Source organism: Cryptomeria japonica, chromosome 11 (genome assembly GCF_030272615.1).
Source record: "Cryptomeria japonica chromosome 11, Sugi_1.0, whole genome shotgun sequence".
Classification (NCBI taxonomy): domain Eukaryota; kingdom Viridiplantae; phylum Streptophyta; class Pinopsida; order Cupressales; family Cupressaceae; genus Cryptomeria; species Cryptomeria japonica.
Window position 1 is genome coordinate 105,111,161 of NC_081415.1, and position 25,033 is coordinate 105,136,193.

The 25,033-nt window shown below is 38.2% G+C and overlaps 1 protein-coding gene across 4 annotated transcripts in view; it reads left to right on the forward strand.

Moving 5' to 3' along the window:
• The window catches only part of LOC131041287 (small RNA 2'-O-methyltransferase), a 62,669-nt gene extending 38,390 nt beyond the window's left edge, over positions 1-24,279 (forward strand). For all 4 annotated transcript variants that reach the window (XM_057974325.2, XM_057974324.2, XM_057974323.2 and 1 more), the window contains 2 exons: positions 22,956-23,087; positions 23,181-24,279. In XM_057974325.2, the coding sequence (XP_057830308.2) occupies positions 22,956-23,087; positions 23,181-23,660 (612 nt within the window). In that variant the 3' untranslated portion in view covers positions 23,661-24,279. The remainder of the gene's footprint in view (positions 1-22,955; positions 23,088-23,180) is intronic.
• Positions 24,280-25,033: the final 754 nt, after the last annotated feature.

Sequence of the window (25,033 nt, forward strand, 5' to 3'; positions counted from 1 at the left end):
CATGAACAACAGGGGATGTTGGGATGAGTTTTCATGATAGTGAATTTTTTGGCCGAATGGTTGGTGGGGGGGGTAACGACAAAGGGGACGACTATATAAAATATAGGAAAAAATTAAAATATATAGGGAAATTTTAAATGTTCATATGAAAACATGGATAAAGCACACATATATACATTATATTCATATGAAAGCATGGATATAGCATGTGTATGATACTATGAAAACATTTTAGAACGTAGAGTTTGAACATACAACATTTGTTTTCCAAATTTATTGTCAATACTCTATATGCATTCATAATTCAAAATTCATAATATAAAATGCATTCAATATGCATGTTATACTAAAGAAATAACATACAAAATGCCCATAGGCTACACTGCTGCCATATAGTTCATTGTCAATTACGATATGAAATAACATCAAAAGCAAAGTACACTGCTGCCCCTAGTTTGCATCTCCTAACATTGCATCAAAATTAGAGTCTTCTGCATCTGCCATTGTCATGGTCCACATCCACCTAATCCAATAATCCCGACCAATTCCCCTGGTGTCTCCTCATCAACTTGGGCAACATCTTTGGGATCAACATCCCATCGTAAAGCTAGAGTCTGTCGATACTTTGGAGTCTGACGATCTTGAAGTCGAAGAGCACTATGCACAACCACCAACTTCTTCACTTGGCTAAAGGTAAGTCTATTCTTGTTGATGGAGTGGATAAAGCCATATGTGGACCAATTTCTCTTTGCAACAAAGGAACTAGCAACTTGTAAAAGGAGGTGAGTGGCAAGCAATTTCAATTGTGGTGTATCCCTCCCATGCCATGTCCACCATCCAATAGGGTCTCTTTGTGCTAATATAGCTATATTGAACCTCTCACCTATGGTTTACTCAATGTAGGACCGCTAAGATTTGTGAAGTCAAAGAATTGTGCATGAAGTATGAAAGCCTCCTCCTTTGGATATGTCTTATCAATGGCCCATGTGAACCCATCTAAAACCTCTTTGTCATCACATGGAGACACCCTTCCATCCCTTGGAACATACCATTTGGGATTCACAACATAAGCTGCCATATGAAGCAGGGTGTCATAATGGGCCTAATATGTTTGCTCATAGAACCCCAAAGTATGATCCTTAGCCAAAATTGTTTGCTTTATCTTCCCAAGCATACTGTCAAATGTCTCATATATCTCTCAAAGACTAGGACAATCTGTATCAGCATATCTAATGACATCTACAATAGGTGAGATGATAGAGCAAACATTTTGCAAGTGCAAAGTTCAAATTATTAAAAATCAGAATATGAAAATCAACAATTAATATTTAATTTTTAAAACAATCAGCAATTAATAATAAAATCAGCAATGTCTTACCTCACATTGGACCACCAATTGTCATCAAGGATCTTTTGTTTGGTGTATTTTCCTTCAGTAGTGTTTGATTCTCGCCATCTAGCCCACTCAAGATTCGCTGCCATCAATTGTAGAGGATCATGCACCTCGAGCATCCTCTCCAACAAGATGAAGTAAGTGGCATACCTATATTCATTAAAATAATAAAAAATTTAAGTGCCATACCTATATACAAAGGTCACTAAAATAAAAATTGGAAGTTTGATACAAAATTAAGTGGTATACCTTGTGTCAACGGGTTTGAGGAACTCCTTTGAAAATGACCTAAAGAGACTGAGGTGTGGTGGTTGCAAATGTACATTTGAATTTCTCTAACTTCTTCAACCACTTGCTTCACCCAATCTGTTTTTCCTTGGGACCGGGACAAGGGATTTTAGGATGGGGATGCGTCCCTGGGTTACGTAGTTCATGCTTGATCTGTCGGATTCATGTCATGCCTAATGAATCTTCCGCATGTTCACTCCATATGTGTTTTATATACCTCATATATGCTTTGTCTTGATGCTTTGTATCATAAGTGTATTTGTGTGCTCCATGCCTTACACTTCACTTGTTAAGTGTATTTGTATATACGTTTCTTATGCGTACTTCATTCATGTATGTTCTATAACTTATGTGTATTCGCACAAATGCTCCATGCCTCGTGTATTATAGTGTATGCTTTATGTCCTATTTATATTCATGTATATGCTTCATACTAAGTGTATTCGTATGTAGGCTTCATGTTTTATGTGTTTGGCTTACGTTTATACTCTGTGACTTACATATGACTATATGTTTTCTTATGTCTGTTGTGTTTTTAGCCTATTTACATCTTTGAAACAAGAATACCATGTTCTTGTCTAAATTTGGTGATCAGGGTTTATTGATATGACTCTTAGTTAATCATGCATAGTAAGTAAAATGCCATCCTTGGTAATACAAATTTCTGCCATCACAGGAAGAGAACCTCTACAAAGTATCTCTTAAGATATGAACTATCAAGAAATCCATCATTAAAAGCATGACACCCTATTTCTTAAATTAATGGTAGTCCATAATATGGTATACTGGATTTCATGCCACTGTGTAATTGTTAAGTATGAATATTAAAACAGGGATATGTGTCTCACAATCATCATCTTATTCTTGTGATAAAATCCCTTAACCTTAGCCAATTATGGTAAGTTGTAAATATTCAACAAACATTGACATTCTAGCCTTTGGTACAAATAAGGTTGAGAACAAGTCAAGGGATGCTGATGAAAGTCTTATCTGTCTGTTCACCAACCATCTAGCATAGTCTCTAAGTGTGAGAAAGGATAACGTGCAGGCATTCTACCACCAACCACATAGCATAATAAGCCCCCTTACACATCATTCATGCCGATGTCACTCTAGCAACCATGGGCAGCCTCAGAATGAGATGCCTTAGAATTTAGATAGGGAGGGCGTTACATAGTGTGAATGTCTACGATAAAAGTGTGACATTGAAGTCAAGTAATCAAGGTGGTTTAGAAATGCCTTGGTCAGGATCTTAGAACAACATTGTGTTTGCAGCATGATTATAGCTAGTATGAGAGCACCCACACTACATTGCATGGATATATTGGTGCAACACAATTACAACTTAATAGAAGGCTTCAGACCACAACTCATCACGTAACACCAATATTTGCACAATTAAGTTGTAGAGGCACAACACACCCACAACATCAAGTTCAAGCAAAATTCATTCACAACTGTGTTGAATACCACAAGGTAATTAGAGAAAGCGATGAGTTGACTAAAGGAGAATGTTCCCCTCGTGATATTGGAGAACTAAAAAGGAATACTTGCAGCATTATAAAACCAAACATTATATGCTAACTCCCTAGGGAACATTAATCCTACGACATTGCTTGAGGACGAGCAATTTGGGAAGGGCATACTGTCTTGCCCCCATCATGACACCTACACTCGCACCCTTAGGAGAATATTGTCATGGACACAAGACTTCATGATTTTCTCAAAAAAAAGCCTTTCGATCCATCAGCAGGAAGGAACTGATTGTTGATAATTATGAGGAACAGATTTAGTAAGGAACGTTCTTTATGAGACCCATGAGATGACAACAAGGGCAGCAATCTTACAAAAAAGATATTAATACTCAGTTAATATGTTAACTAATGTCTGACTGATATATCCATCAATTAGTGCCCAGATTGATGTATTAATTATTCACCAATTAGGTGCCAATTCACCAAGGGGCCCAGCGGTTCTGAAAGGATGGGATACATGAGATATGGACACCTCTTTTGAGAGGAGGGTTGTTACTTTATAAACAGGCAGACATGACTCTTCACCAATGAAGGAGAAGCCCTTCACCAATAATGGAGAAGATATTTATACAACAGTCTATCACTCTGTTGTGATGTATTCACACATCGCCCCATTGCAAATGGGGACCCCCACCTTTTTGCTTTCTAGGGTTAGTTTTCTTTGCTTGGTTGTCTGGTCTTGGCTTTTAGCCTTTGCATTGAAGGGTCACCAGGGGGCTGATTAGGATAGCAGGCTCTGCTTGAGTCAGGTGGATCTCCTCAAGAGGTCAGGTCAATTGAGTGATTAGGGATTATTTAGATCATTCCTAGGGTGTTTTTTATGTACTATCTGATTGCGCTTCAAGTTGCTAAATCAAACCTTGGTTGAATGCATAATGCCCTCCCAGGGCCCATCCCTTACAGCAAGAACAGAGCGAATTTGCCTTGAGAAGTCTGGAATGTCATCCTGATCCTCAAATATCCTGAAATTTGGCTAAGTCTAGAATGTCATCCTGATCCTGAAATTTGACTAAGTCTGGAAAATTGAAGAATCCTTCAAAAACTAGATTTTGCATTATAACTCCTAGAGGTCCAAAACCACTCTTAAACATCCGGACAATATATATGGAATATAACTTAAAGTATAATAAAGAAGAAAGATATAAGGAAATGTCATTTCCTTATATCTTTCTTCTTTCTTATACTTAAATGTTATATTCCATATATGAATCCCGACGGAGAGGCTAAAATGTCAAATTTCGTTCCTGACCCTTCCAAAGGGTCCAGAGCGAAATTTCATAAAGGACCTAAGATTTCACCTAAGTCAGTGAGTGGTTGAGCGAATTTGCAAAGTTATGAAAGGAAATGCATCAAAGGGTTGAGTCTAAGGCAAAGCCAAGACAAATTTGAGGTAAATTGAGTCTAGAATAGGAATTTCGCTCCTAACTCTTCCAAAGGGTCCAGAGTGAATTCCTCTATAGGACACTCTACATTGATCAAAACTATGAACAAATCCATGTCCTAGGTATTATTGAAGGCAATTCACTTGTTTGGATGAAGAAATGTGAAAATGAAGTCAGGATTTGAGCCAAAGGGTGAATTTCGCTCCTGACCCTTCCAAAGGGTCGAGAGCGAAATTCTTGTATGACCCTATTTCTTCACAAAACCTTGAACTAAATGCCAACGTGAGGAGCAAATTCACTTGATCATGATGGAAGGAGGCTTGAGAAGTTATGTCCAAGGCATGGGAAGGAGAAAGGAAGTGTGAAATCAACCTAGAATATGAATTTCGCTCCTGACCCTTCCAAAGGGTCTAGAGCGAAATTCTCCATAAACCTCATTTCCTTCCTTGTTTTGGCCAACATCTTAGTTCCTTGGGCATATTTGGAAGTGGATTGACATGTTTTTGCCTTAGGAAGTGATTAGAAGTGGAGGAGTGAAGGATTTTGTCCTAAATCATGAATTTCGCTCCCGACCCTTCCAAAGGGTCCAGAGCGAAATTCTTGAAAACACCTATTTCCCCCTTAGATGAGGTCAAGACCTTGGTTCTTATGTTGTGGATGGAAGTGAAGTGATGTGTCCTTACCTTTTGAGGTGGATTGGAGTTGAAAAAATGAAGGAATTGAGCTAAAACTTGAATTTCTCTCTTGACCCTTCCAAAGGGTCCATAGCAAAATCCTAAATAGGTCTTGTCCTTGGCCATGGTTTTGGGCGAATTTCTCCTTTCAAACCATATTGAGGTCAAACAAGTGTTGTCTTCGTGAGAGGGGGAATCCAAAGATGAGAAACCAGGCAAAGAGAAGAGAAAAAGAAGTGTGAATTGAGCCTAAGGAAGAATTTCACTCCCGACCCTTCCAAAGGTTCCAAAGTGAAATCCTTCAAACCTCTTTTTTGCTCCAATTTTACATCAAGCCTAGTATTGATTGAGATTAGAAACATCCTTAGGCATGCATTTGAGCCAGTTGTGGTCACAAAATATGAAGATTTTGTCTTAAAATGCAAATTTCGCTCCTGACTCTTCCAAAGGGTCCAGAGCGAAATTCCTTATAGGTCCTGTCCTTGGGGAGGATCTTGAGCGAACTTCATTTTAATGTCTTCTTGTTGATGATTTAAGGTAAGAAATGCTATGTTAGAATGAATATATCATGCATACTTAATCACCTTTTGGTTTGTTTTTCAGATGGAAGAAAATCAGGCCAGGACAAGGACGACCTTTTCTAGCCCATCATCATCAAGGACATTCCAAGTGCATAGAGGAGGACTCAAGGTGTTTTGAAGCATTGGAAGACTACAAGTGTTTGAGGAGTTGCGAGCTATCTCTAAAACCTTCACTTCGCCACACAAAGGAACCACATGATGATATAGAAGAATGACCTTACCAACACTTCAAGGCGAGGTATGCTACCGGAGAAAGAAAACTTGACAGTAAGGAAGCCTCATCAAGCACATGGTAGTCAAGGAGGTACATCAATCATCGCATCATCAAATTAGGACAAAGGAGGATCAACCAAGACACAGACATCAGACAAGGTGGCATCCCAGTCATCATTCCTCCAACCAGATTGGTCCACTTCAGCATGTCCAGATTCAATGTACCTAATTTATCGGGGATGGCATAAACTTCGAGGCACCTACCTCTGTTTCCTTTTGGTTCTCAAATATTGAATGTAATTTTCTCATTGGCTAAAGGAGTTTGTTATAACAAACCCTAATTAGGGTTTCTGTCTTGTAATCCTAGCCATTTATTCTTAAGTCAATCAGAGCCATCAATTTGTAAAGAGCTCTTTATATAAAGCCCTAGCTCCTCATTTGTAAAGGTTAATAGTCAGAGAATAGTTAGAAGTTAGTAGCTAGAATAGTGAATAGAATAGTAATTAGAGTAGATTAGGAAGAGAAGGCAAGAAATTGTTGCCTAAATTGTAATTGAACTCCTTTTTCATTGAAGTTATGGTGAAGTGTGTCGTTTCTTTGCAATATGCATGGTCTCTTGTCGAATCTTCGTTTTAGATGGTAAAAATTAGATTGAATGAAAGGAGTTATTGAATGCACTCGCGTGGAATCGGCCTAGTCCAAACCACTAGCCTCTTGCTGATTGTAAGTGTGCCCTACGTGGTCAACTGGCATAAAATGAGCTTAATCTTGAGTCGTTACATGTCTATTGTTCATGCATTAACTCGAATGGTGTTCAGTGTCTAATGGTGTACGATTTGAATATATTCGAAGCATCCCTTAGAAGATCGCATTGAGCTGGTGTCCAATTGTTTGGTCTAATGGTGAGACCTAGCCCAGTAGGACTCCACCTTGTCATTCATCTATCTTCTTGCATTTTAGGTCTTATATTAGATTCTCTAAACCTTACACCTTTTTCTATTTCTTCATTCTCTCGATGAGTAGATAGGACTTGAGTTCCAGCAAATCAGACACTCAGGTCATCAAACGTAAGTCCTCTTGTGATTCCAGCAAAATCACATCATACCACAAGAGCTTATCCACATGTAGAGACCCTATATATAAGAACCTTGGAGTTGCCTCGATTGATCCTTAGGCGAAATCTTCAGCATTCGGGGAAACTTTGTTCAAGAAAGGATAAGATACCTTGGTATTTTATTTTGTGTTCGCATGTGCATAAAAAACACATCAACACACTCCAAGGATGATTGAAGTATCTTACTTGGTATTGGATGATACTTAAAACACTCAGCAGATTGATTGAACATTACAGTTTGGTATGAGTCTCATATGCGTAATATAGCCAATATTATACAAATATACATAAACCTATGTATGCTAATAATTACAATGCACTGCTATTATGATTATATATTATTTGGTCCATGATTTTTTTGCAGTTTACTAATTATATGTAGAATGTATGAATAATACTGGATCTTTCATATGTTCTGAATGTTTTGAACCATATGGTAGAATTATCAAGGATTACAAGAGGGGTATGGTGATGGGGCATTCTCCTAGGCACACCACCTCAAGGTGGGAACCAAATAGTCCCATGAGTCCAAGGGAGTTACAGAGGGTATTGCCTTTAGGCTTAGGAGAGATGGGCTTCTAGGGCACCCTCTTGTGACCTCATCCCCCTATCATGGTGAATCAATGGGAGAGGGAAATGTTTGGCAAAATTAGGGGGAAGAAAGTGGACACCTCATTGGGGAGACCACCTCATTTGTATGGCATAGGCCATACGAGGCCAAGAGGGATGGTCTATTTGCTCTTAGGCCTAAGATAGAGGATCCGAGGCACCCCATTGAAGTCCAAATATATTTAAATGCTTTATGATTGAATTGATAATTTTGCCATGAATTTAATTATGATAACCCGTTTATAGAAGTTATTGTTGTAAATGGTTTCTAATCTGTTTCCAGGGTTTCAATTAGGTGAAAGGTATTTTATAAACCCGCTTATGTATTTGGAAATTGAGAATTAGGGCAAATTTAGGGTATTCCCAATTAGGGGACATTACACATTTTGGACTCAATGTCCTTCACAACCAATATTACCATATACAATAAGAAATTAACATAAGAGAACTAGTACCAAAGGTAGTGTTGACGTGTTTTTTTTTACCGCGTCAAACACAGAATAAAGTCACTAACGGTCACCTTATTCTCTCTTGATCAAGATTAGTCCGTATGCTAGGATCACTTAAAGTTCAAACGGCTAATTCCCAAGGTGCCTTCAGTGCGTGGATGTGACTTAGTTGTTTGATGGGTTTGCTGATAACCCAAGGGGCCTTACGTATGTCGAAGAAATTTATGCAAGCTCAAGGATTTTTTTATACGAATGATTTGCAATAAAAGCTCTAGTTTTGGATCTTTTGGATTTTGAATTATGCAGAAAGTAAATAGAGACAAGGCAGAGGAAAACTAGACTAAAAGTAATCTAATCCTATGAACAAGGAGACGAGGTAACTTGCACAAAATCCAACCACGCTTCACTTTGCCAGCAATGCACAACTACACGAAGGCGGTGCAATCTTCAGAGGGTGTGTTAAAGATTTTCAAATCATCAAGAGAAACCATCAAATCGAACAATCTCTTCCGATAATCGAAGTTAAACATACACATATAACGGAGGCTCAGGCATAACTTTGCACGGTATGCAACAATCAGCTGCACACCAAAAGTATGAGCAGGAATTTTGCAACAAGCAATCCTATCAAATCCAGTTCGTCTAACAAGATGAAAGCAAATCTAATCTATGAAGAGAATGAGACCATGCGAGCTCCGAAACAACACAAGAACACACCAACAATTGAACAATGTATTAAGTGTTTGCTTCAAAAACTCTTAGCAACAATCTCTGATGATAGTCTCTCCTCCTTTACAAATGAGGGGGCCACCCCCTTATATAGGCCTCAAGCCATGATTACATGCAAAACCCTAATTAGGGTTTGCCCTAAAGATTCCCAACTCAAGGTGCAACAAGGTGGGAATCGGCAATTAATAACCCATTATGCCCATGTACAATTAATTTAAAAGAGCCTAAAATAGCACCCACTAGCTCATTAAATGTGCCCCATGATGTTGATTATGCCCAAAATATAACCGACACCATCATAAATGCCCATCATTCTCCAAGTAACAGCAACATGCACGGAGAATCTGTCATAATGCCATAAATGTGACGGCTGCATGCAAAGAGATGCTTCATTAATTCAGCGTTTGCTGACTCAGCTGCCACTTGGTGGAAAAAACCCTGGAGAGAGAAAACTTCAAGAGGGAGAATCTCCGACTCTGGAAGTATTTTCTTGAAGTTTTTGAACTTGCCTTGCTCTGGAAAAGATTTTCAATGATTTTTCAACATCTCCTATTTTTTAGGAATTTGAAGGAATTCATCTCTTTGTGCACTGTCCATGAGAAGATCATTTTAGTCCACTCCTGTGTTCCTGGGCGACATTTTACACTTGGTGGAGAATTCTTTCAATTCCATGGATTCCTTGCATCCCTCTATCTGGGGCTCTTTCTCTCACTTGGGCGCTAAAATGCCTTGGTCAAGGACTCTTGCAATTTGCTTGTTTCTCCATGCACTCTTCATTCTGGCTCCCTCCACAAGGTTGGGGTGGAAATTCCTCCTGAGGAAGGAATTCATTGTTTTGTGAATTGTCCATGTCTTCTTTTCAACATCCCTATTTTTTAGGGATCCTCCTAAAAGAATTTCATCCTGATTTCGAATCTATAAAATTCTCCACACTTGGTCGAGTTCTGGTGTCTAAAAATAGCATATTCGAAAATTCGCCCGAGGGGAATTTTGCTTTTTATTCCTCCTTGACTCCTTGGATTCCATGCCTTAGGCAAAATTTCAATTTTTTTAGCTTGGGTGGAATTTTCACCATGCCAAGGATTCATGGATTTTCCTTCTCTCCTTGGGAATCTCATTTCAGCGCTTGACTCCAGACTTGGGCGCATTTTTGCTTTGTCCATGGACTCGCAGATTTTTCCACCTCTCCTTGGCTTCTCCATTTCAGCGCCTGACTCCAGACTTGGGCGCATTTTTGCTCTGTCCATGGACTCGCGGATTTTTCCACCTCTCCTTGGCTTCTCCATTTCAGCCCCTGACTCCAGACTTGGGTGCATCTTTGCTCTGTCTATGGACTCGTGGATTTTTCCACTTCTCCTTGGCTTCTCCATTTCAGCGCCTGACTCCAGACTTGGGCACATTTTTTGCTCTGTCCATGGACTCGCGGATTTTTCCACCTCTCCTTGGCTTCTCCATTTCAGCGCCTGACTCCAGATTTGGGCGCATTTTTGCTCTGTCCATGGACTCGCGGATTTTTCCACCTCTCCTTGGCTTCTCCATTTCAGCGCGTGACTCCAGACTTGGGCGCATTTTTGCTCTGTCCATGGACTCGCGGATTTTTCCACCTCTCCTTGGGATCTTCAATTCAGCGCCTTACTGCATATTTGGGCGGAATTTTGCCAGTGCCAGGGATTCATGGATTTTCCTTCTGTCCTTGGGAATCCCATTTTGGCGTCCAATTCCAGACTTGGGCGGAATTTTGACAGTGCCAGGGATTCATGGATTTTCCATCATTTAATCTCCCAGACTCAAAATATTTTGACCTCCTGTGATTTTGAAGTGTTTTCCTAAGCTTTCCATTTTAGGCATGGATTTCCAACACTTGACCCATTTCTGGCTTTCTTTGTCTGTTGTCTGACTTTCCGGAATTAGAAATGTCTGCGAACGCCTGATCCTTGTCGCCTTGTCTGACTGACCCTGCCAGTACTGACTTTCCAAAAATAGAAACTTTCCAGGTGTCAGCATTAGATCCCTAGACAGGGTGCAGTAATGACTTACTATAAATAGAAACTTACTAAAAATAGTAAGTTTGATTTTTGGAAAAAAGGCGACATTCTGGGACTCGAAAAAATCCCTAAAAAATAGGGACTTTCTAAAAGTAGAAAGTTGCTCCGTTTGGGCTCAAATTTTATTGGGAGGTCCCTTGAAGGGTCCTGATTCCAGTCGTATGCTCAGTTTTCTCAAAACCCTAACAGGAACCCCTAAAATTTAGGACAAAAGGCAAAAACCCTAAAAAAGGACAAAACGGGTCCTCGACTTCATAGAATTCGCTCAACAGAGAAGCAAACTAAACCCAACTGACCTCCGAACATCCGCAAAGCGGAGTGTTTAAAGAGATTGCTACCAACGCACACAAAAACCAAGACCAAATGATCGAAAGGGCCTAAAAGCTAGGAGGTCCCTATCTGGGATGGGGTGATGTGTGATTAGGTCACAACAGGTAGTACAATCTTCAGTCTTCATCCACGATCTTCCATCCCCAACAGTGGTTTTCAAGCCTCCCAACCTCGTGAAATCAAAAGATGCGCTCCCATCGTGCTAGGAAATGATCACGTCCACCTTGAGCACACTCACACCAAACACATAGATGGAGGGCTTACACACATGCCAAACACAAAGTATACACTCTCTCTTTCCCTCTAACTTCATTTCCCTCCCTCTCTCCTTCTCAAGTTTCTCTATCCAATTCTGCCCATTCTCTCCCTCCCTCTCCATTTCTCTCCCTCTCTCAAGTCTGTCTCTCACTCACAATCCCTCCATCCACCTCTCAAGTCTTTGTATATCTCCCCCACTCCCTCTCTCTCCCCCTCTCTCTCTCCCCCTCTCTCAAATGTCTCTATCCCATATTTCCCTCTCTCCCTCTCAAGTCTCTCTTTCCCTCTCTCCCTCCTACTCTCTCTCTTAGGTGTTTGTCTAATTTTGTCCATTCTCTCTCTCCCCCCCCCCCCTCTCTCTCTCTCTCCATCCCTTTCTCTTATTCTCTCAAGTCCATCTTGAGCACACTCACACCAAACACATAGATGGAGGGCTTACACACATACCAAACACAAAGTAGACACTCTCATGCATCATGAAAAGTACATGCAAGGAACATCAAAGGATAAACACAATATTCTTCATCGGGCACAATCACCAAAAACTAGACACTCTCATGAGCACATTCACAATTGGAGTAAAGAAATACATCATCATTGGGCATGATCACCAATGGCACAAAATCAAACACTCTCTTTGGGCACATTCACCAGAGGAAACTAAACATCATCATTGGGCATGATCACCAATGGCACAAAACATCAAAAGCAACTCAAGGATAGGACTAAATCCTAGAGAGGGAGTAGGGAGTGTGATCACAAAGCTCACTGGAATGGCATCACATGCTCCATAAGCGGACATTTCTTCCACAAACATCCTTATTCTATACAAGCATTCAAGGTGTGAGAGAAGGCATCCATTATTTTAGTTAATTTATTACCCATGTTTCATTAGTCTTCACTTATCAGCATGATTTCCCAACCGTAATTGCTTCTATCGTACCATTTTGGGTTGTGGACACTTTGGGAGCCACTCCCATACTATTCTCTAACACCTAATCCTAGGTTCATCACATTTATCAGCAAATTGAATGTGGTATGCAAAACAATGCATAAATTTTTTTTCAAAAACTTAATGACAATCTCAACTTGATCCTTAGGGAAATCCATGGGGGAGACCTCTTTACTCCCATTCCAAAATGTTCAAAATCACATTAAAGATTCAAAATTTTCTAACTTATTTTACACGCAAAAACCAGAAATTTTGACCATCCACCATTAAAATACCTTCCATTTTTGCAATTAAAAGAAAAACAAAAAATAGAAAATATCCGTTGGCTTAAAATGTGTAGAACAACCATTTCCAACCATCGATTTAATTTTTTGGTCATTTCCAAATTTTTTGGCATTATGAGGGCACAGATTGGAAGTTTTAAAATTTTTACAAAATTAAATTGAATCCTACCTACAATTCAAATTGAAAACTAAATTAGGTGTACTAATTCTCTACCAATCACATACAAAAAAAGTGAGATAAAAAAATGATGCACGATGGAGATAGGAATGCATAACTTATCTCCAAATTTGCAATTTAAACATTTGTATTAAACTCCACACACACTGCAAGGGAGGGGAAATCCACTCTCATGCACAAGCACACACCCATTCCTATCCTACTACTTCGAATCCTATCCAATTTTGCCCACAAACACATTCCCAATTCAAATTTGAAGATTTTGGAAGATAAGGGTTTTTGGGAATAATTTTCTCCAAAGAAAATAATCAATAAAAATGCCGAGTTTTTTATTCTTTAAACTCTTTCCTTTTTCTATTTTTTCTGATTTTTTTATTCCATTTTTCCATTCTTTTTCAGGCACACATTTTGAATACAAATACGACATTCCTCTTAGAGCATTTGCATCTTTTATTAAACACAGTTAAATTAAATATAAACAGGCATTTGCAACCAGCTATTTTTTTCGAAATAAAACAATATAAATTTATTTCTATTTGATCTAATTGCATTTCACCTCAATTTACGCCCAAGTCACATAAGACATTAGAATGATATCCATAATTAATATCTAACATTTAAATTTATGATTTAACTCCATAAAGCATACCTGTCCAATTATTTTACGCATTTATGAGTATTCACAAAATAAACAAACTCCAAAATCACCACTGATCTGGATTTGGGTTAACTCATGGTTGAATATGACACATACCATATTAATACGAGTATGATTGAGGGATACCATAAGGTGGGCCAGTGTCACATGTCTGAAATAACTACCTTTCAGGAATAAATCAGACTTGTGGAACTAGGTGGAGAAATAGTCCCATACCTGTAACCACTCAACATGTAACATGCATCTACCTGCCCAATGTATATATTGGTGAAGCACAACATATCACCCAATGGGGTACAACAACATAAAGCATAAAATGAACATCCATACATCCATAAGAATAAAATCAGTGAAATTAAATGTCAGACACCATATAGTTCAATGCATCAAAACATCATTTTAAACATAATAACATTCAGTCATAGTGTAACGTCCCTTTTTGTAAATGCCCTAGTTTTTGCCCTAAAATCACAATTCCGAGTAACTTTCCTACTAGGGTTAGGGACATAAACTCAATCATAAGATACCTCTAACTTATTGGGAAATATCAACCATAGGGAGGCAAGGATAAGGTCATTCGATAGGGTGTCTTAGTGATCATCTACCCTCGGCCCAAGATCGGATATACCATCCCTCTTGGCCTCATGTGGCCTGTGCCTCCATATGAGGTGGTGTACCTAGTAAGGTGTCCTATCACCTGTTCTTCCTCATCTTGCCATCCATTTCCCACTTCCTATGATCGGACTTCTTGTTGTGTTAATTCACCATGATAGAGGGATGAGGTTATTCACAATAGGGTGCCCTGGAAGCCCATTTCTTCTAAGCCCAAAGGCAAACCCTCTGTACCCCCTTGGCCTCATGGGACCATCTGGTCACTACAATGAGGTGGCGTACTAACCCCTCATTTCTACTACCATGGTCTCTGTTCGGAATGGGGACCGAGGGTTTGCACTGATACCACTAACCTGCTTCGACCGCGATCCAAAATTTTCAAGTTTTGACCCAAAAAGCTAAGTTCCTATATTTTAGGGGGTCATGGCGCATTCAAAGGGTAATCAGCTCGAAAAATCATCTAAGTTTGGAATGTCATCCTAATCCTCAAATGTCCTGAAATTTGGCTAAGTCTGGAATGTCATCCTGGTCCTAAAATTTGACTAAGTCTGGAAAATTGGAGAATCCTCCAAAAACTAGATTTTGCATTATAAGTCCTAGAGATCCGAAACCACTCTCAAACATCCGGACAATATATATGAAATATAACTTAAAGTATTTTCTCTTTCTTATACTTAAATGTTATATTTCATATATAGTCCACCCTCCTTGATACCTTCAAAAGTCCGCCTTCAAGATAGAGCTCTGAAATGCCGCCATGGAGAGGTGCTCAAAGTCTGCCATGTTTGAAGAAGTCTTCCAAAGTCCGCCATCCTTGGTGGAAGCCTAAAACTCCGCCTTGGTTGAGGTCTCTCCAAACTCCGCCCTCCTTGGTCTCCTTCCTAAACTCCGCCCAAGGAAGTAGATACAATGTTGAAGACCTACATAAGTCCGCCATGTGGGATTCCTTCCTAAACTCCGCCTTGGTAGTCATGACAAAAGTCCGCCATGTTAAAGAGGCCAAGAAGAGGGAGCTTAAAATTCCGCCCTATACCTCCTTGATGCCTTCAAAAGTCCGCCCAAGGTGCTAATCATGGTGAAGACCTTAAACCCCACCCTCCTTGATACCTTTCAAAGTCCGCCTTGGTGACGAGGCCATGAAGAGGGAGCACAAAACTTCGCCCTCCTTCCAAAACTCCGCCATTTGGGGAGAGTATAAAACTCCGCCATGCCTTGAGAAGGTAGCCAAAAGTCCGCCAAGGTGATGCCTTCAAACTCCACCCTATGGTGGAGATGTCATAGAAAGTCCACCCTACCTAGTAAACACTTCCAAGTGTGGTGTCAAAGAACCTAAAACCTCTGCCCTATGTAAGAGACATCAATGATGGCAACATGAAGATTGGAAGTTAGTAAATGGAGAGGTTAATATGATGCAATATGAAAGAGAATTGATGACAGAAATTTAGCTAAGTATGAAGTGATACTTGGTGCCAAGTAGAAGTCCGCCCTACACTTGGACATGCAAAATGTTTTCAAAATGAGTGAAGTCCGCCCAAGGAGAGAGCCTCCAAAAGTCCGCCCTATGAATGGGATGAATGAAGTTTAAGGCAAGCAAACAAACTTGATGATAGAAGTCATAAAACTCCGCCCAAGCATGAAGTTGAAGCCTCAAAACTCTAAACCTACTCTTGGAAGTCAAACAAAGTCAACAAGAATGTGAGTGATGAAAATCAAATCTTCCCAAAATTTGAACTCCTAATCAATTTAGAAAGTTGGAAAAAGAGATTTTCAAAGATCATCAAGTTGAAAACTCAAAATGAAAACTCAAAATTAAAATTGGAAAGAAGATATTTGCAAATCAAAAGGATTTTCAGATTGAGTTCCAGATTAGAAACTTTTTGGAAGATGCTAAATTGTAAGCCTAGTTCGAATTTATGGACTAAAAACAATTTAGAAACTTGCACAAGTAAAGGATTTTCGAACTAAAGAAGATGACAACACTTTCCCAAGATTTGAGTTAGATTTAGAAACATGAGTTGGATGATTTTGCGTATTTCAAATTAGGAATTCAACTTCATCACAAATGCATCATTTTTAACTTCATTCTTACACCAAGAAGTTCGAAATTCTTTAGCTAAGGAGAGCATAAAGAAGTGTTTGTATATTGGAGTTCATTTGGAGAAAATTTCGATATTGCTTGCAGTTGGGTGAGCTTCTTGTCAAAGAATCCGCAGATTTTGGAGTATAACCAGCTAATAGGAGGCAGATCATTCGGATTTTCTGAGTTTTTCTAAAGATCTTTTTGTCTTCTTGTCTTTTTCTTCTCTCCCCATTGAAGGTGAAGTTGGTTAAGTACAAATTTATTACATTCTCTGAGTTTTCAAAGTCCGTTGGAGATGATTTTTGTGGACTTGTTCAAGTTTTTAGTGAGAATAATCATTGTAGACACCCAAAAATGGTCAACGCTTGCGAGGTCATACTTTAACATTTGCGCATTGCCTCATTTTAGGTTTTTGCGTCGCATTAACATTTCTCCTATGTCACGCACTTGGTCTTTATCATTTGCGAACATCGAGTCATTCTTCTATATTCTTCAATCATCTCGTCTTCGAATTTGGTCTTGTCGACAACATTATCCAGTCATGATTTTGATCGATTTTATCTTATTGCATCAATGAGCATGCTTATTTGTCATCATTTTGGACATCGTCAATCCTAATTAGGGTTTTGTCCTCCTGTCAATCTTGCGATCAATTTGTCATCAATCATTGTCCTCTTATCAATTTTATCATCAATCTTATCATTTCGGACATCGTCAATCCTAATTAGGGTTTTGTCCTCTTGTCGATTTATCATCAATCCTTCAATCTTGTCATTTTGCGATCATTTCGCTATCGATCATTGTCTATCTCAATTATGTCAATTTGGATCAATTTGTCATTGTTCCTCGTCAATTGGCACATTTATCAATCATTGGTCATTTATCAATCCAAAATCAAATCATGACATTAATTATCTCTAATCAAGACCTAATTGTCATCTTCGCATTTCTAATTCGTCTTCTAGGGTTTTATGATTTGGTCATTTAACCTAATTCGCCATTTCTTCCTCTAGGATTACTAAATTATTTATTAATCCTAAGTCTTCTTATTACAATTAAATCTTTATTTAATTGGCTAATTATTCCTCTTTGTGAATTGATTAATAAATGAAAAATTATTAATTAATTCACTAATTTTCTAAATCCTATTTTTCACCAATTTCTAATTCCAATTTCCTAATTTGTCATCAATTTCAATTTCCTAATTTTCAAATTTCTAATTCTTTTTCCCTCCTAATTCATCTCCTAATTCTATGGGAGTGGCATTTCAATTTGTCATGAAATTGTCATAATTGATTAATCAATCAATTTTGACATGAAATGTGTCATAATCAATCAATCAAAATTGTGCATGGAAAGTGCATAATTTGCATAATTTGTCATAATTAACATATTGATTTGCAATTTCCATTTGAATTGCATCATGCCAATCTTGTCACTTCTCCAATTTCTCTATAAATTGGATAATTTTCCTTCAAATCCCTTCAACCCCTTCAATTACTTCTTGAAATCCGAATTGCTGTCAAACTATCAAATCTTAGTTCTAGTACTCTTGAGCTTTTTGCTTTCCATTGTGAGGGCACTTGTAGGTGAGATCCACAAAACTATTGAAGAGGAAAGAACAACAATGGAGCCGCATGGAAGGAGTATTCAATCTTGAATCTGGTTTGCATAATGTTTTCTTTTGAATGCTTCATTTTCATACCTCTATTGAATGTGCATTGTGATTAGGTTCATTGCAATGAGTTTTCTTATGATTGAGCTATCATGTTTAATGTTTTGATTTGATCTACTTATCTTGTAATGATTCCTAACCAGCTAATAGGAGGCAGATCATTCGGATTTTCTGAGTTTTTCTAAAGATCTTTTTGTCTTCTTGTCTTTTTCTTCTCTCCCCATTGAAGGTGAAGTTGGTTAAGTACAAATTTATTACATTCTCTGAGTTTTCAAAGTCCGTTGGAGATGATTTTTGTGGACTTGTTCAAGTTTTTAGTGAGAATAATCATTTTTGTTGACTAAATGGAATGAAAGTTTTGAAGTTATAAAAGGTTGGAGAATTTACATGTGAAAATCCCATTCTCATGGCCAAGTATGAAAATGAAATAAAATCTCCAAACACTTAGCCGTTCGCAGCCTCGATTTTTCTTTAATCCAAGATAGATTTCTAACTTATTTTCCTCTGTTTTACAGGTCGCAGGAGGAAATAGAAGCGGGATCATCATAGAGATCGTAGTTGGAGTTTCAAGCCAAATGGAAGATTGAAGACAAGTTCACAAGCAAGGTTCATCTGAGCGTGAAGATAGCCAAAATTTGGCTAAGTATGGGAAATGTTTCACAAAGAAAATTCCAATTTCCTCAATTATGATGAAGGCATGGAGAAATTCTTCTCCAAATTTCAGGATATCAAGAAGGAGGGCATGATCATAGTGAATGTCCGAACAACTTGATCCTATCATTTCATATTTGCAAGGGGTTATCTAGAGCTTTTACCCTCCTCTCGCACAACATAAATTGGCAGCTAAAGGCAGGATCGTCATAGAAAGCACAAATGGAGTTTCAAGCCAAATTCAAAATTGAAGACATGACCATGAGCAAGGTTCGTCCAAGCATAGAGAGGGCCAAAATTTGGCTAAGTATGAGAAAAAAACTTCACGAAAGGATTTCTTCTCCAAATTCGAGGCACTTGAAAGAATCTCAAGGCATCAAGAAAGAAAAGTTCTTAGACTTGGTGAAAATATGGAAAAGTTAAATAAACTTCCAACTTCTTGAAGGATTTCATCTCCTGAAGAAATTAAAAAAGACAAGCTCCCAAGCAAAATCAAATGGTGAATTCAAGGAAGACATCCCACACGTTGAGGTGGCGCCTCGTCATCTTCCAACCAATCAGATTGTTCCAAGTCAGCATGTCCAGGTTCAATGAACCTAACTTATCCAAAAGCTTCTAGAAGGGCACACTTGACAATGCAACAACCTTTTATTTTCATTGATGGTTCATATTTAGCAAGAAGGACAAGTGTCTCAATTGTAATCATCTCATTGGTCGAGGGTAGTTAGTTTTGGGAAACCCTAATTAGGGTTTGTAGCTTTCAATTTGGGCCCTTGATCACTGTTTGATCTCGATTGTTCATTGATTTTTGAAAAAACTATATAAGGCTACCTCCTCTCATTTGGAGAGTGTGAGGTTTTCGATGTATTGTTGCGTAAGGTCATTTCCAGATAATATATTGCATGTGCGCTTTCTCTCAAGGCTTTGTAATCCCTATTATTTGAATTTCAATTTCCTCAACACTTAGTTAAAGTTAATTTAGATTTGCTTTCATTGTTGTTAATTTGAATGAAGGATTTGATAAGTGTCAATTGATGGTGTATCTCCGCTCATACTTTTGGTGAATGGATGATTTCCATTTCACCGTGCAAAGTTAGTTTGAGCTCATCCCCTGTGCATCCCAACATCTTGATCATAAGCACAATCCATTGAAGATTGCACCGGCTTTGTGTAGTTGTCCCTAGTGTGGCGAAGCAAAGTTTGGTTTCCCGAGAGCACCCAGTTGATACCGTCTCCAGATTTCGTAGGATTAGATTAGTCTTCCTAAACCCTATCTCTTTTCTCCTTTTTGAAAGTCTAGATCCCGAAAATCTTAAAAAAAAAAGAAGAGCCTAAAAATGCTAAATCTATCTAAGTCCAGCAGTTCAAAAGACACTTGTTAACGTAAGTCCCCCTTGACATTTTCAGCATACACTACCCGAGAAGCTATTTCACTAAAGTCACTTGTTCGCACATATAGACCTTGGAATCAGTAGTGATTTTTCAGAAGAGGATAGAATACCTTCGGGTATCCTATTCTAATGTTTGGTAGATGATAAAACCGACACCAACAGGGCCTTGGGAACTAAATCTGGGATTAGGTATTTAAGCAAGTTTGGGCGGGGCATTTGGAGGAGCTCAGAGATTTTGAGCAGGAATTTTGAGTTAATTTCAAACGGGTCAGCTGAGATGCAAATCCTAGCTGGCCACACAGGTCAAGACAGGAACTCTGATTTGGATTCTTGCTTAAATTTTATATCTTATTCCTGTGCGTGATAAGGGAACTGCATTTTAGATCTGAGTTCTTCCATTTTGATCCAAGCAGGTCTGTTCCAGGGAGTTGAGTGCCATACCGAGGTTGCTGTCACATATTAACCTGAGCGCAGCCCATGGACAGAGACCAGGTAGTGTTTGGAACGAGTTGGAGGGTGCAGGAGCTCTAGAGCGCCACTTTTGGGAGTCCATTGTTAGCCTGAGTTCTGAGTGGAGGGGTCCTGAAGCCAGTCAAGGTGCCTTAACAGGAGTTACAATCAGGGTTTTCTGGGCTGCACTAGGGTTTGAATCCATTCTAGTGTGGCATTGGTAATTTTAGGGCTGCTCACCTAAATAAACTCCTGTTTCAGAGCTGGGAAGGGCTGTGCTCTATAAGAGTTGCTGCAGGTCTGATTAAGGTTTTCTAAAACTCTGACATCCACCCAGCATACACACAGATGGCAGAAATACAGCTCCAGGATGGCTGCAGGTCAATGAGGAGTGTATGGACACTATGTATGCATTTTGTAAGCAGTGAAGACTGTTAATGTCTAATTTGCAGACCTCTATTTGTTTCTGGTGCATTTATATCTCCAGACCTGTCTATAAACCGTTCCTCTTTACCATTTAATTAGGAGGTATACTTGAAAGTTTACTTTCTTTTAACAGCAGTCTGTTGACGGAGTTATATTGTTATACTGTTATTAAAGAAATTTAATTAGGTTACCAGAAAACCCTAGATCTAAGGATAGAGGACATAACATGTTCTAGTTTCTTAAGCATCTCTGGTATAAATTTTTATGTTCTGATATCAGTATTATGATCTGGGTCCAGGTTTGGGGAATTTGGTAACAGCAAGCCCTATGGTTTAAGTTTGTGATGACCGTGTCTAGTTTGTTGTAGGGAACATTATATGTATGATCTAACTATACTATGTTTCAGTGCTTCTAATAGAACTCTACATCCTTTCCACTCTGTGCATGAAAGGACTTCTGATGTAATCTTTTTGATTCTGATATATGAATACAAGAGTGGATCCTAATCCCTTTAATGATAAAAATAAAATAAAATCTAGTGGAACTCGGAAAGAAATTAAAAAAAAAAACTTACGTTGAATGAAGATTCTCCTCGAACTTCTTGGCACCTATGTAACACTCCTTGAAGAGAACAAAAAGAAAACTTGCAACCCTGAGAATTGAGTGGAAATGGAGTTTTGGTGAGGATTAAGGTAAATGTAATATCCTTTTGTTGTGTATTTCCAGTGACCTAGACGTCACTTTTTAAGATCAGTTATGATCTTTAGTTTTTTGCTGATTTTTTTTCATTTTAAGAACTTTTCACTTTTCTGCCAAGCATTTTCAATTTGTAATTTTGTGCAACGAGAAATTTATTGCGTTCTCCACCTACAACTTGACCATGAGAGATAATGGATGTCCTATTCGACCTTAAATAGAACTACAAAATACTCCCAAGCCATATTGAGGCAATTGTAACAGATCTGGACCAGTGAAAAGCAGAAGTGCCAATTAGCCGAAGCAATTCTCCAGAAGACACAAGAGCAGAGAGCCAAATGCCGGGCTGCCCATCCATAGGCCACAAGAACGGGTCCTTAGATGAGGGGAGAATGAAACTAATCTTTTTTTAACTGTTTCCGAGACGTACAATGACACACCAGGGAACCACTGGGAAAGAGGGCACAAATTTGGAGAAGAAAAACCCTGAAACTGCTCCAAACATTCCCACATGTGGTGGTTGGCCTTCTCCCTAGGGGACTTGCTGACAAAGGCTCTACTTTTTGCATCTGCTCAAATAACATTTCAACAGGGCATTTTTGCTACAGTGTGACGTACTGTGAAATGCTATTTTATGCTATACTTCCAATTGTTGAACTTACACCTGTTGGTTTTTTGCTTGGGTAAACTCTTTTGATGTAATTGGCTGGTTTTGTTTTCTGTGCTCCATGGACTTGCCACCAAGTTTACATTTTTATTGTATTGTGCAGAGGTCTTGATTATTGTAGTCAGTTTTCTAGCCTCATTTTAATACATATGCTTATCTTTTATCTTTTATAGGTAAAAGAAGCCTAGACTGGCAAAAATGGTTTTGGCAATTTTCTTCTATCTGAATAGTGATCAGAATTTTTTGTGTGCTGTTCTCCTGATTATTTATAGGAGATTGAGCTAAGGTCTTAGACTCTTAGCGTTCTGCAGTGGCAGCAAGGCATGTACTGTCATCTTGTGACCGTGTACATGAAATCCAAAACACAGCCAACATTTATTTGGAATTTTAAAATAAGAACAACTAAAACTATAAAATAACTCTTTTAAGTAAATAAAATGAGTTGAGTAAATAAAATAGCTCTTCAAATAAAAATAATGTAAATGAAATAAAATAATTCTTAAATAGCTATAAAGTAAAATAAAACAACTTACTAGCAAATAAAAAATAAATCAAGGCTGATATTTCTTTGTTTTTTGGATAGATCCATTTAAGTTACTATGCCAATTATGACTTGGTTCTTTGTTATTTCTTAGGTCCTTAATTCAAAACTGGGCATGAATCATAACTCATCTACTGCAAGTTTCCAGAGTGCATCAGTATACTATGGCTCGATTACTGAGCCTGATCAGCGGATTTGTGGTTTTGATGTGGCAACTTGCATAGAGGTACGTACTTGAGTTTTGCTTCAGTTTGGTTGTTTGCCCCTTTGAAGGTTTCTTTACAGTTGATAAATCACACGTTTAACTATTTGGCTGCAGGTGATTGAGCATATGGAGGAAGATCAGGCATTCAAATTTGGAGAATGTGCTCTTGGTTCATTGTGTCCTCGCATATTAATGGTCTCAACACCCAATGTGGAATACAATCCCATACTCCAAAGAAATGTTTCAGATGTAAAAAATGATGGGGAAGGAGAAGAGTCTATGTTAGATGCTGAAGGTAAAGGTGACCTTCCTTGCAGGTTTCGGAATGATGATCATAAGTTTGAATGGACAAGAAAACAGTTTAGTGACTGGGCATTAAATTTAGCTTCACAACATGGCTATAGTGTTGAATTTAGTGGTGTCGGTGGTTCTGGTGAGATAGAACCTGGATTTGCCTCTCAGATTGCTGTCTTCAAAAGACTCCCTGCTTATGAAGCAATACATGTTAACAATTATAGAAGCTGTAATGAGGGCTATAATGAATCAAACATTAGTGGTCCTTATAAAGAAGTCTGGAAATGGAGAGCAGGCTAAGGATTTTGTAAAATCGGGTCCTTTTGGTTTCTTTTGAGATTATTTGTCTCAGAAATTTTGTTTCTGTTTTTCATCATTTACTAATTTGAAGTAATATGGTATGCTCTGTCCTATAGAATGGAAACTATATACTAGTCACATACTGAGAAAGAAAAAATAAGCTTGAAGCTACCACAGCCAAGCAATTCTGAAACGGGAGAGAATACATCATCTGAATTTAACACCACAAAATTTTGAATAACCGTGTCATTGTTGGAGATGCCAAAGCGTGATTGTTGGAAGCAGCCGCAGCATGTCCATTCACATTATATCATAGATAGCAACAGTGTTTACTGTGACATACTTTTAGCCAGATGAACAGAAAATGGCTTTTTTTTTCCAGTGGAAGGATTATAGAATCAAACGATTGGCTAGCTGTGCTGTGATATAGTATATTGAATTACTATATTGAATTATAATTATTAGTTTTTAATTTTAACTTCAAAGCACTTTGGGTGCTTAGCAATGTTTAATGCTGTAATTATGATGGACATCTGTCCATTGATTTTGAGTTATCTATGATATATCACATTGAAATGAAGAAGTACCATCGTGTGAAATAAGTCAAAATTTAATTCAATGTCGAAATTTCAGCTTATGCATTGAATTTCTTTTAAGTTTTCTAATTTATTGTCTTCTTAAGGTAAATTTCCTAAGTACAGGGTTTAGTTTGAAACAATTGGATTCGTTGCTAAGACAACAAGAATTATTGTTAGCTCTGAATTGTCTTTGGTTAAACATTGAGTTTATTCGTAACCCCACTAACTGGGTCGGCAATGAGATGACATAGCCACTTACATTGTACTAACTTGCAATAAATCAATCTAACAGTATCACCATACAAATGTATCAAATTAAGTTACATGTATGGTATAGACTAAGGTGGATACTGAACACCCATATGAGAACTTTTTCTTGGACCAATTTTCCTTAAAGGAGGGAAATCACTTTTATTATAGTCGAAAACTGAATGCCACCCATGTCAGTTAATGGCATTCATCATTTCATGATTAGTTTATGGATGGAAGAGTCGCAACAATAACACCATCACTTAACCAATACATTATGAGAAGAACCCCAATTCTGGATTTATACAAAGAACATCATTAAATATTCTTATGAAAACAAAGAACATCACTGGCCACTATATCTCTGAAGATGACCCCACCACGAACAATGATGATAAAAAGAACTCGGGAAGCCAACATTAAACGTTGTTTTTGGGCTCATCGGAATTCCACAGTAATTTCTGCTGTGTTCAGTTGACTTGAGTCTACCAAATATATAATTCAAATATGTTAAGGTTTGTAAATAAAATGATCAAATAATTTTAT